The sequence below is a fragment of the Python bivittatus genome, unplaced genomic scaffold (genome assembly GCF_059951505.1).
Source record: "Python bivittatus isolate LINGU-HERP-01145 unplaced genomic scaffold, Pbiv_v1 ctg000100_np1212, whole genome shotgun sequence".
Taxonomy (NCBI): domain Eukaryota; kingdom Metazoa; phylum Chordata; class Lepidosauria; order Squamata; family Pythonidae; genus Python; species Python bivittatus.
In genome coordinates, this window is record NW_028277038.1 from 6,459,495 (window position 1) to 6,472,178 (window position 12,684).

The 12,684-nt window shown below is 41.2% G+C and overlaps 1 protein-coding gene across 1 annotated transcript in view; it reads right to left on the reverse strand.

Annotated features, from left to right (window-relative positions):
* Positions 1-12,684, reverse strand: part of LOC103049710 (septin-2) — a 42,355-nt gene that overhangs the window by 9,301 nt on the left and 20,370 nt on the right. The window contains exons 8-11 of the mRNA XM_007422427.3: positions 11,970-12,071; positions 9,751-9,896; positions 6,702-6,785; positions 4,310-4,367 (exon numbers count right to left, since the gene is read on the reverse strand). Coding sequence (XP_007422489.1) covers positions 4,310-4,367; positions 6,702-6,785; positions 9,751-9,896; positions 11,970-12,071 — 390 coding nt within the window. The remainder of the gene's footprint in view (positions 1-4,309; positions 4,368-6,701; positions 6,786-9,750; positions 9,897-11,969; positions 12,072-12,684) is intronic.

Consider the following 12,684-nt stretch of genomic DNA (forward strand, 5'->3'; position numbering starts at 1 on the left):
GCACCTCCTCATTTATTTTACTGATTTCATGAATGTATATGGCCGTCCAACTCACACACAGTGCTTACAAAGTAAAATTCCCAATACAAAAACCCACCAACTTCCAACATCCTTCTTATAGTTCGGTAAATCAGGGAGCCATCTGATGTTATCTTGTTGTTCTGGACTTAGAAAATGTTTCATCCCTTTTTGTCTAGACATTCTTTCATACTTCTATTAAGGTCATCTTCCTTACTCTCTACAGATCTGTTATCACTGACCCACCAGAACTTTTGGCTCAAAAGTTTCAGCCACCTTCCCAAATATGCCACCTGAGGCCACTGCCCCACTCTGCCTAACAGTGCGGCCGGTAACATTATTTTTATGATGAAGGACCCATTTCAACCAGGGCCCAACTAATCCACAAATACCTTTCCGAGAGATTGTACCACATCCTACCTTGAACAAAAGATTAAAACGTACCAGGATAACATTGCAACCAGAGAGCCATTTAACCAATAAAAACCAGCCATCAGTTACACTCAACACCATCAGTTATTTAAAAAATCTACCGGATTCTGTAGAGCGAAGTTTTAGAGAATTTCAAACCACAAAGCCACCAATAATGAGAAGACATTCCCATGATGCTTTAACATGCTGTTTGGTATTCAAGGTATGTTTTAACTAGCCACTAATCTCGAGGCATATGGCCAAAACACACATGCTGTTACAAACTGGTTGCAATTATTATTTTCTTCAAGTCTCCCGTGGGAATCTTTTTTTTCATGGGACTTCCTTGGGTATTGTAGAGACTACATTCTTCAAGTGTGACCAACTGCTAGCTCCATGCTATTTATGGACAGTGATTTATTTTATTTTACTTCTTTTGTCGTTTTTGCATTTACAGTAAACTGAACAAGAAAAGACTAGAAGAATTTTTTAATAAAAATAATTGGAAAAAAAAGCCTTTTGAGATAGAAGAAGGAAAGGGGATGAAGAATTCAGCCAAGAGCATGTCTGTATCATTATAAAAACATTTAAAAAGAACAAAAACGCCACCACCTATCTAGTGGCTTCATAAATGTTAATTTCTCCAAGGATGAATAATAATTTCAGTACAGATTAAGGATCTATATTCGCGCTCCTACTCCATTTCCTGCTTTATGCATTATTATCCACTATCTTCTCTAAATTCCTACATTATCTACATATTTAAGAAGCCTGGGGATTTAGCAGCCACCAAGCTTGCACGGCACTGTGCCTTCTTGTGGCTTTCTAACTCTTGTACGGTTCTGCTTTTAAGTTTCTTTTTTTATCTCCACCCTCAAACAAAATGCAATGAAAGCAAAATTGCTAGAGGTGTGACTGTCTGGAGAAAAATAACCAATTTCAGCACAAGCCAGTGCTCAGTGTTAAAGAGCAATTACTCTTTCAAGAGTTGTCCTGTGCTCCTTCAGAACACCCATTCATTTTCCAACCTCAATATGTGAAACAAAGTTTGTACAGAGAGAAGTTGTGCTGAATTAAAGGAGGATGAGAATGCATCTTTTTCTGTTTCAGAGATCAGACAGACCTGGCAAACCCTTACGGATTTTCTGCTGACACCAGGACTGAAAAGATGATGTTTTATGGATTTGTTTATAGATAAGAGATGGGATATGGGATGAAGAGATCATTGTTTGTAATCTTAGAGGATGGACTTTTGAGACTGGAGACTCAAATCACTCTTCCTGTTTCTGGAGAACCTTCCCTTTTCAAGATTTAATCTGTTTTTTGAAACACAACCAGGTTTATATTTGGATGGAGATACAGATATTTAAAGGCAGTTCAGGAAGCAAAATCCAGCAGGCTAAGAGAAACAAAACTAAAGGGATATGCGTGAGAAACGGGCCTGTGCGGCAGCTGAAAAAAGCATGGAAAAGATTCATGGGTCTCAAAAGCCAAGGTCAGTATCCTTTGATAAAATCCAGAATGATTATTTAGCAGAAGTTGATGCCTTGGTCCTGATGAATCTGGCAATTCCCCCAAGGTCTCTTTTTAACCCTCCCCAGGTTATATAAACTTCCCAGATTTGTAGACAGGACTTCAAGCGCTATCATTGCTCAGAATATTAAAAAAAAAAGGGGGGGAGAATTGATCTTTGTGCTCCCAGCAAAGGCCAAGGAATGTAAGCCCATTTCCTCCTTCTTCTTGTTCCCACTTTTCCAATCCTCCTCAGATCCACCATACTGCTTGGGAGAACAGGCAATTTCTTAGGTACATGCAGAGATACAGTACAGGCCTGCACGATGGTTATGACACTAAGAATACCGAAGGAGACTTTTGAAGAACGGAATCCAAGAATAGTAGTCACAATATCAGTAATGATCTCTGCTTCTATGGATAGACTATGTCCAAAGGATGCTATTGAAGAAATGTCAGATGTAGAACAAATTTTATCTGACAAGATGGAGCTGGTATCAAAAGTGGATTTACAACTGACAGGCCAAGAGAATGATTTAGAAAAAGGATGTTTCGCTGGATCTACAAAAGAAACTGGCGGAGGCTTTAAAATGTAAAAGGGAAATACAAATGACAGAGAGTGACCTGGATAATTTTTTTCCCCTACTGGATTTACCAAAAGAGGCTTGTTAAAGCCTTGAAGAACTCTGAGCGATGGGACAAAGAAATGAAGTTAAATCCTACGACACTACTGGAACAAACGAAAAATTAAGACTGTTAGAAGGAAAAGGAAGGAATATAAAGCTGGTTTATTTGACCAAGGTTAAAATAAGATATGTTGTTACTTCTGGCAAACCTTTACCAACTTTCTGCCGACACCAGGACTGAAAACGTGATGTTTTACCAATTTGTTTATAGATAAGAGATGGGATGTGGGATGAAGAGATAAGTGTTTGTAACCTTAGAGGGTGTGAAGAGTCACTAAATTTATTTATACTTGTTGTGATGAAGGTTGGAAGTCACTTCTTTATATATTCTTTTGTTTTCTTTTTCTCTATTATACTCTTACTTTTCTTTCTTCCCTTTTTCTTTTTTTCTTTTTCCTTGCACTTTTTATTTCTCTCCATTTTCTTTTCTTTCTTTAAGTTGGTTTGTATTAGATTTTACTATTATAATCAACATTCTTAATAAAAATTATATAATCATAATTATATATATATAAATAAATAGATACTGTGCAGAACATGTTAAACAGGTGTTACATTGTATCACTACCACCAGGAGGCAGGGCAACCACTTTTGTCCTATTTGATCCTTGTCAGATGTAGGTAGGCAGATGTTATTCTATGGGGCTCCCAGTAGGGGACTGGAACCCCGCAGAATAATATCTGGCTACCTACATCTGACGAGGCCCAAATAGGATGTAACCAGTCATGTAGTGCCTGTCTCTTATTTCCTTGTGGGCCCATTTGGAGAGCATATTAAAACCCTAAAACCAAGTTCAGCGTGAAACAGCCAGGCTGGCTAAAGCCAGAAGGTTGGGAGAATTTACTTCCTCCATCAGCTGGTTACGAAAAGGCAAAATACACAGACTACACAGAGCTGCATCTTAAGTGTGTAAAGCTCTGCCTTTTTATTGGAGTGTTGCATCTCTATAGTAACAGTTCTTTTCTAGGTACTCTTACCAGTCAAAGCCAAATTAAATCAGTGCAAATATTTTTTAAAAAAAAGTGTTTTAGAAATTCACTGTATTACTAGTCAAAGCCAAATTAAATCAGTGCAAATATTTTTTAAAAAATGTTTTAGAAATCCACTCTATTACCAGTCAAAGCCAAATTAAATCAGTGCAAATATTTAAAAAAAATGTTTTAAAAATCCACTCTATTACCAAAGCCAAATTAAATCAGTGCAAATTTTTTTTTAAAGAAGTGTTTTAGAAATCCACTCTATTCCATTAGCAGCAACACTCAAAAGGTGATGCGTGAACACCCCCCACACCAAAAAAAGATGGAACTAGGATGCCCTGCCAGTTCATCGTGCTAGTGATTTCAGAGTCCATATAAAGCAGCTAGCAGTGGGTGTTAGCAACTTGGCTGTCAGATGGAAGCAGATCAAAATCTAGATTATAGTAAATTTCCCCAGGCTGGCATCTTGCAAACGTGCCAGACGACAACTCCTGTAACCTCCCAGTTGAGGGCCCTACTAGTTGGGGATGATAAGAGCTGTGGGTTCTTAGGATAGGCTGGGAAATATGTATAAGGTGGAGCACTAAAAGTTGCCAACTGAATTGCATTACTTGTCCGTAACAATACTTTTAAAGAAAATCTGGATTGCCCTTGGGTTATTTAGAACGTGACTAACATTCTCAGCTTGGCTTCTTGGTGCTTACCTCAGCCTCCTTCTGCTGAAGGATCCTATCTTTGTCCACAACTTCTTCTTCCACAGGCCTATGAGATATAAGATAGACCACAGAATTAAAGACAAAGAATAGGCATTGTTTCAGTTGGATCACAGAGCTGGCCCTCCCGTTAACCAGATCTGGCCTCAAACGGAAGACGTTGGGAAGAAGAGAGTAGAGGCAAGGGGTTAGAAGAGAGAGAGGTGTGGGTTCTATATCCTGTCCCATGTCCTACTGCCTCCTCGCCAAGGACGCCATCATGAGGGTTCAAGGAAGATTCAACAGTCAAACCAATCAGCTGATACCTATGAATTAAACCAATCTTATGTTGCAACACATCCCAAAAAAGCAGAGCTTCAATCACATGGTTGCAGTTGCCATCTCAATTTTTTGAACCCCTCCTTGCGGATATCCCCGGTCAAGACTTTTTATTGCTGTGCTTGTTTAGCAGTTGACACTATTTCTTGCTTTTAAGTATCACTGATCAATGGAAATACATACATTCGTTTTCCAAAATCTCTTTAAAAAATCCAAGCCCGATAGGATAGCCTTAGGGCAGTGTTTCTCAATCTTGGCGGCTTGAAGATGTGTGGACTTCAATTCCCAGAATTCCCCAGCCAGCATGGCTGGCTGGGGAATTCTGGGAGTTGAAGTCCACACATCTTCAAGCCGCCATGGTTGAGAAACACTGCCTTAGGGTGTTAAGAGTTTTAAACTACAAGATTTATATGGCACAAGGTCGGGGAAGGGGAATCATACAATGATCTAATGGAAGTTTCTTTTGTATTGTAGATTTTTTCCCTGAAAAACCTTGCCAGGAAAGCCAAATTCAGGCAAAGAGAACTATTGATTTTTGATAATGCTTTCTGAAGCCCAGGGAACATTCTCCTTCACCTTCCCATTCTTGATTTCTATTTCATACAAGGAAATGTCCTAGATTTACACAGCTTCTTCGGTCCTACCCTCCAACAGATTTTATTTTCCTTCCGCTATCTTTCACGTTCCTCCTTCAGTGCACCAAGGCAAGAACCAGACTCACACACGCCTACACGCTCACTTCCTTCATTAAAAATATATTTCTGTTTGTGTTCTACATGCGTTGAAAGGGAAGCAGAGGAACAGGCTTGTCACTAGGAAGGGCGCAACACAAACAGCCAAGGAACAACAAAGAACAACAATCCAAAATCTACACTGAGGCATTGATCAGGCATGGATCAGGCAAATTCAGATTAGAAAACAGCCTGCAAGTATGAATGTTTTCCCGAATTCTTTGTTAGGCAAGGTGGTAAGAGGAAATACAGGGGCTGGAATAACTAGATGGGTAAACAGTCTGATCTAACAGAGGCTTGTGGCATCTTAAGACCCGACTGAACAGGCTGAGATGCAAAAAAAGTTACGCAATGACACATTCGTCAGGTTTTTTAAAGAATCACAAGATTCCTTGCTGTTTGAGCTGTCAAAAGCTGAAGCATCGACACCTCTGAAAATAGCCTGCTCTATGACAGCTTCTTGAAGTCATAGGCCATGGTGTATGATCTCACCCACAGGGCAAGTCTGGTATTTATTTATTTGTCACATTTATATAGCCGCCCATCTCACATCAAGTGACTCTGGGCGGTGTATGACAATGAAATGAAACAGCAAATAGATAAAAAACAATCATTATCGAAAGATAACAGGATGGATTAAAATGAAAACATCTTAAAATATTATCAAAAATGTTTAAATATATCAACCGCATGGAGCAGAATATCAACCATAGTGGAGCCATCTAAGAATGTCTCCAGTTCCCAAAGACCCCCAGGCCTGATGACACAACCGGGTCTTGAGGGACTTCCTAAACCAGTATTTCTCAACCTTGGCAACTTGCTGGCTGAGGAATTCTGGGAGTTGAAGTCCATAGGTCTTAAAGTTGCCAAGGTTGAGAAACACTGTCCTAAACAATAGCAGGGAAGGGGCGAGTCTAATTTCAGGGAGGAGAATGTTCCACAAGGAGAGAGCCATGGCAGAGAAGGCCCACCTCCTCGGACCTATCAAATGCAAGTCCCTGGCTGATGGAACCCATAGCATACCTTCCCTGCCAGATCTAATGGGACAGGCATATCAAATGAACGAACGAAAGAGATATTTCACATCCCTTCTAGTTGGAATCCCCTCCTCTGGGGAGCATCTGCCTTCACAATCATTATTTTGCTGAATCTATAGCTTCCTTCTGCCAATGAAGCCCCAAAGAGCCATTAAAAAGGAAATCCCCCTCCTGTTTTGCAGCTTGCCAGGTAACGAAGAGGAGGGGCGAGGTTACGAGACACCCTTCCTAAGGGAGACCTGAAGCTGTGGCCCAAGGAGGACAGCAGCGAGACACAAGGAAAGAAGGGCAACTTACTTGCCAGTCCTCTTTAATCTCTCCGACCGGAAGTTTTCGTAGTGCAAATCCTGGGTTACCTCTTGCAGATCCTGCATGTGTGTCCTGAAACAAGAAACACAATAGGGGCCCATCACGAGTTATGCTAAACCAAGGGTATTGTGATGGAATGGTGTTATGAAGGCCACACTCAGGGAGATAAGCATTTCCTTAGCCCCCAACAGGAGCGTGGGAAGTTTAGGAAGATGAGACTGGCACCACCCTAAGGAATTCACGGTGTTGTGGCTGGCTGGCTTGGGAACTTAGGTTCAGTCTGGAGAGATTTCTGTCGACGTGGAAGCTAATAAACGCAACAGAACTGTATTTGCACTGTCTCGTGGAGTTCTTTGGGCTGAACCTGACAGGTATGGAGCCTAAGATCTTCAAAACATCTTGGGTTCCGATCCTATAATGCCTTCGCATTGTCCATCGTGATTGGGATTGATGATGATGATGATGATGATGTAATAATACAGTAATAATAATCAACGTAGCCACCCATTCCAGTGGAACTCTGGGCAGTTTACAAAATAAAAAGCTAGATCAAAAGCCATTAAAAACATAAACAAAACAAGAAGTCCAGATTGAAAACAACCCTTAAAATGAAGCACAACAGGAACCCCACCCAATGTCAGTCCTCCAAAGTAGACCAAACTCAGAAACTAAAAACATGCAAGCTAGTACTATTTTTATTATAAGGTTAGAGTAACAGAATCTTGCAAGTCTGAAAGCGCTTCCCCGCTCCCTTCCATGCTTTCTCAAATTACAGTTCTGGCCCGGACTCAGATTTCTTTTATCTGACCATTGTCTTGGTTATGGCTCTTCCTCCTGTTCCTCAAGGTTACTCCTTCTTTCCATTACATCCAAACGTATTAACCCCAGGCCTGGGACCAAACCCAGGTTTTCAGGACATTTTGGAACTCCAGGAGAGAGGGCGCCATCCGTATCACTACGGGAATGGTTGTCCAGAGGGTGGGGGCCGTGACAGAGAAGGCACGCTTCCTAGGATATATTAATCCAAAACCTTCTGCAGGGCACTAGATTAATTTATTACTAGATTTATATCCTGTCTTTATTTGCACAACCCAAGGTGGTGTATATGATGCTCTTAGTTTTTGGCCCAGTCACCCAGCTGGCTTCTGTGCCTAATGGAGGACTAGAACTCATGGTCTTCTGGTTTCTACTCCAGCCCCTTAATCACTACCCCAAACTCTCTCTAAAAAGTGAATGTTTTTGCTTATTCTACGGAAATAGTGATCAGCTTAATAAATTAATAAATGAGGTTGCCTACTAATTCTCAAAACCATGACCTCAGTAGGACAAAAGGGAGTTCTAGAACTTGTGGAGACTTGCATGTCATTGTGTCCTCTAGCATAGGTCACGAAGAGCATTTCGCTCATGGATTTGGGCAGTCCCAACTAGATGGGTCTTCTGAAGTTGTTAATCCGTAGTTAGCTATAGCTCCTTTAAAACAAGTCCACTTTAAACCAAACCTAGCCAGAGCCGTGTAAGAATTAAGGGCTTGGACCCGTTGTTAAACAAGGACTGTTTGGAAAGAACCGTTTCATTTCTTTATAGCAACTCAGCAGAAGGAAAGGAAGGTCCAGTGCCCAACTTCACTGCTGCTGATTGCACCGCTAATCATCTTTTAGAATTCCAGGTACAGAGGATTTATACCCACACAACCCGTTTTCCATATTGCTTGTTAAAACAACCTCTGCAGCCTGGACACTTTTAGCAACGAACAGGACAAAATTTCTAAGTGTAGCGTGAAAATTGTCCAGTAGAGGGAACACTTTGACTGGAATTTATCCATTCAAAAGATGCAACATGGAATGAAGTTCCAAGTGCCGGGAACTACTCTAACTCACCATGTACGATGAATGGTTTGATCTAACAAGTAATAACCTAGGTGTTATTATATGTCATAAACTATTGTGGCGTAATGGTGTAGGTGCTGGGCCAGGAGCGGGGAGACCCAGGTTCTAGTGTTCCTTTAGGCACGATGATGTGGAGGATGTGGGGAATAGTCCTTCTCTCTCACCCAAGAGACAGAGTAGGGCAGCAGTATAGGTGCTGGACTAGGAGTGGGGAGACCCAGGTTCTAATCCCCCCTCAACCAACTCCAAGAAACTGGAATTCTCATTCAAAAGCCTCCTTCTGAATTCCAGCTAATGCTTTGACCCTTTGAATTTGAATCAGAGAATTCCATTTCATCATAAGGTAGAATTAGACATATATGCAAAAACTAGTACAGCCAGTTTGGTGTAGTGGTGAAGGCACCAGGCTTGAAACTGGGAGACTGTGAGTTCTAGTCCCGCCTTAGGCACAAAGCCAGCAGGGTGACTCTGGGCCAATCTCTCTCAGCCCTAGGAAGGAGGCGGCCAGGGCAAACCACTTCTGAAAATCTTGCCAAGAAACCTGCAGGGGCTTTTCCAGGTAAACGCCAGAAGTCAAGATAGACTGAAAGGCAAGGAGAACCAGTTTGGCATAGTGGTTAAAGGCACCAGGCTAGAAACCAGGAGACTCTGAGTTCTAGTCCTGCCTTAGGGAGGAAGCCAGCTGGGAGACCTTGGGCCAGTCTCTCTCAGCCCCAGGAAGAAGCAGGCCAGGGCAAACCACTTCCGAAATCTTGCCAAGAAAACTGCAGGGGCTTGTCCAGGCAGTCGCCAGGAGTCAACATTGACTCAAAGGCACACAACCCCCCTCAACAAAAACAAAGTTATTTCTCTCGTGTCTTCCTCATGGTGGCGGGGGGAGAGAAAAAGTGATTTTACTAGAAAGAAAGCTGCATTATCAATATTAGAGCTCATTTGTGTTCACCCATATAACCAAATCTCATATATATGTAAGAACGGACAATTGTCCTTGTGTGGATATATTATCCTGGAACGGATATATTGGAACAGATATATTGTCCGTGAATGGACAATATATCTATCTTGTCTCGCTGGTATCTATGAGATTTAGTCGCTAATATAATTCATAAGGTTTGCCTACAAAGAGAGGCCAAATAAGGGATTGTACTTACACCAGCATAGTGCGTAACTTGAGGAAATCGTTGTGTTCAGGGTTTTCCACTTCCACCACCCCCCAGGGGTACAGGCGACCTCTGATCTTTTTCCCCTTCACTTCAATCAGCTGGTTGGACCCGATCACAGCAAAAGGAACGCTAGCCTAGATGAGTCAATAGGAGGAAGAATTCCACATTAGGGGAGTCATCGCAATCAAATGCCGTACAAGAAAGCTGAGTGAACACGCACAGGCTGAAAGCCGGCAGATCGAGAAGCCATTCTTATAGGCGAGAGTCCAGGGAAAGCACAGCTCGTAGACCCAGAAGAGCAAAAATTGGTTCCTCCCTTCAGCAACGAATCATTTTGGGCTAAAAGCATTCAGGAACAAACATGCTAAAGATAATTTTTACTTGCATTATTTGTTAAATTATCAAGATAAATTTATTTCTTTAAAAGTTGCAAAATTTTACTATATAATGTGTAAGCTTCGCCCATAAATGGTTGCTAATAGTTATTGATGAAAGGGGTAATATTGCTGTCCGTTTTATTGTATGTATTTTTATTGGTCAATGACTGAAATAAATGATGCTAAAGATGCTGATTCTAGAATGAAGCCAAGGACATAACACTTAAGCAAAGTTCCTTCTGCTAATCGGTTCTCCAAGACATAAGTGCTTAATTTGCACTATTCAGTCCAGGAGCAGCGAAGAAGAATTCAGTTCAGACATTATGGGTGATAAAGCAGCAGTAAAATGAAAATTTAAATGAAAAAAGATGCCTGTACAGAGGATTCAGGACTAAGGAGAATAAGGACGATGGTACTACAAAGAGTTGAGGAATTAAACTGGAGATCTTTTCGCTCTTCCCTGATCCCTTCCTTGCATGCATTTTATGTATGCATTTATTTAAATCAAATATATAGCTCCAGAAGAGACAATATCAATAAGTGTTCAAAGAAAATTTCTTGTTATACAACTAATGCTCATAAATAATTTACATATAAATAACAATCATTTACACTGGTAAAAGACAAACCATGACAGGCAAAGTACATTGGATTGTTTTTGTGATATATATATTTAAAAAGTATAAACCTTTGAGCTCAGTGCCAAATCTCCACTGTATTAGTATTTATAAATACTAAAAACAGAGGAAAAAGAAAGAAAATGACTAAAAATAATATGGATAGATATTTAATTTCTGACTCCCCCCTTCTTTGTGTTCCAACCAATTGACAGTATTTATTAACATAAACTTTAGAAACCATACTCTAAAGGTTTATATTTGCCTTGCTGTGTGATAAGACATATAGTATATATGGAAGTCCTTCTTGCTTAAATTTAGCTAAACTTCTATGATGTATATATATTATTAGTTTCGCCACTGCCACATATTCTCCAAATTTAAGTTCCCACTCCAATATCGTCAGTACTACGTCTCTCCCAATGTTGTCCCTGCAGCCGTGAGCATGTATCTTAATAAATTATGGTGTTTTTAATTCAGGGTTCCCCAAAGTGGTCAATATCGACCCCCAAGGTTGATGGGACTATCCAAGGGGTCTGTAAATGTCTGGGGGTCAATAGGAACAGACTGAACTTGAAAGAGCGTGGTGACTTACGACTAAAACTCGCCAAACTCCAGCCAAATATCAGTGTCCTTGTCAAAGCTTATCAGATGCATTCTTCCCATTAATGATATCAAGTTTCCGTAAAAAAAGGTATGTTAAATCTTATGTTTTTCATATTTCAATTATTACCTATTTTTTATGATGTCCTTATTATTGTTATTGTTATTATTTGTAGTAGTATTTGTTAAAGTGGTATTTATTAAATTATTTTCATGTCATAAACGTTTGAGGGGGTCGACGAACCATCTTAAACTTCATGAAGGGGTCGATGCGCTGAAGAGTTTGGGGACCCTTGCTTTAATTGATATGTTCTGGAATTACACCTCGTCTTGCCCAAATTTTTTACCCCCACTCCACTGGCTGCCCTGAAGCAGGAAGCTGTGGAAACTGTACAGCCGTCCATCAATCGGTTTTCATCACTTTAAGAAACGCCTGCTCTCAAAATACGAGGGAAAAGTATTTAAACTTCAGCTCCGCTCAACGGCGTTGTCGCCCTCCACGCGGTGATTGCACCTTGCCCAAAGTGTGCCCATGGTCGTCAAAAGGCTGCCCCCTTCCTTGCTAATGGCAGTGTTGGGCGAAGGATCACACTGCATCGGCTTAACCTACCTTCAGAACCCGAGTCTGTTCTTTGAACTCTTCATCCTCATCAGAATCGGCATCGGGCAGCTGGTAAATCCGGATGCCATGTTCGGATATTTCATCCAACACCTGCCGGTGAGGCAAAGAAACGGGACAACCATCATCATTTCCAATTCTAGATTCTGAATCCCCAGCCCTTCATTGTATTTGCCCGGGGGCCACTCAGATCCTGCCCTATTTCAAGAGCGAAGCAATTCGATTCACAGGGCGCTGTTTCTGGAATCTTTTATCTGTTGCTGGAGATTTCATCAGAGGTGAAACAATTGAGAGCTCGCTCGAGAAACCAGTCTTCATTTAGAGATTTTTTTTCTGCATGGTTTGTCACCTTTTCCAAACCACCTTTTCGTTCATTTGGTTTTTTCAAAAAACATACTGTGATGGAATGGACTTATGAAGGCCATGCTCAGGGAGATAAGCGTGTTCTTAGCCCCCAACAGGAGTGTGGGAAGTTCAGGATGAGGATGGCACCTCCCTAAGGAATTCACGGTGTTGTGGCTGGCTGGCTTGGGAACTTGGGTTCAGTCTGGTGAGATTCTGTCTTGAGGTGGAAGCTAATAAACGCAACAGAACTGTATTTGCATTGTCTCTTGGAGTTCTTTGGGCTGAACCTGACATCAATCTCCCCAGACTGAACTCTAATTCCCAAGCCAGCCAGCCACAACACCGTGAATTCCTTAGGGAG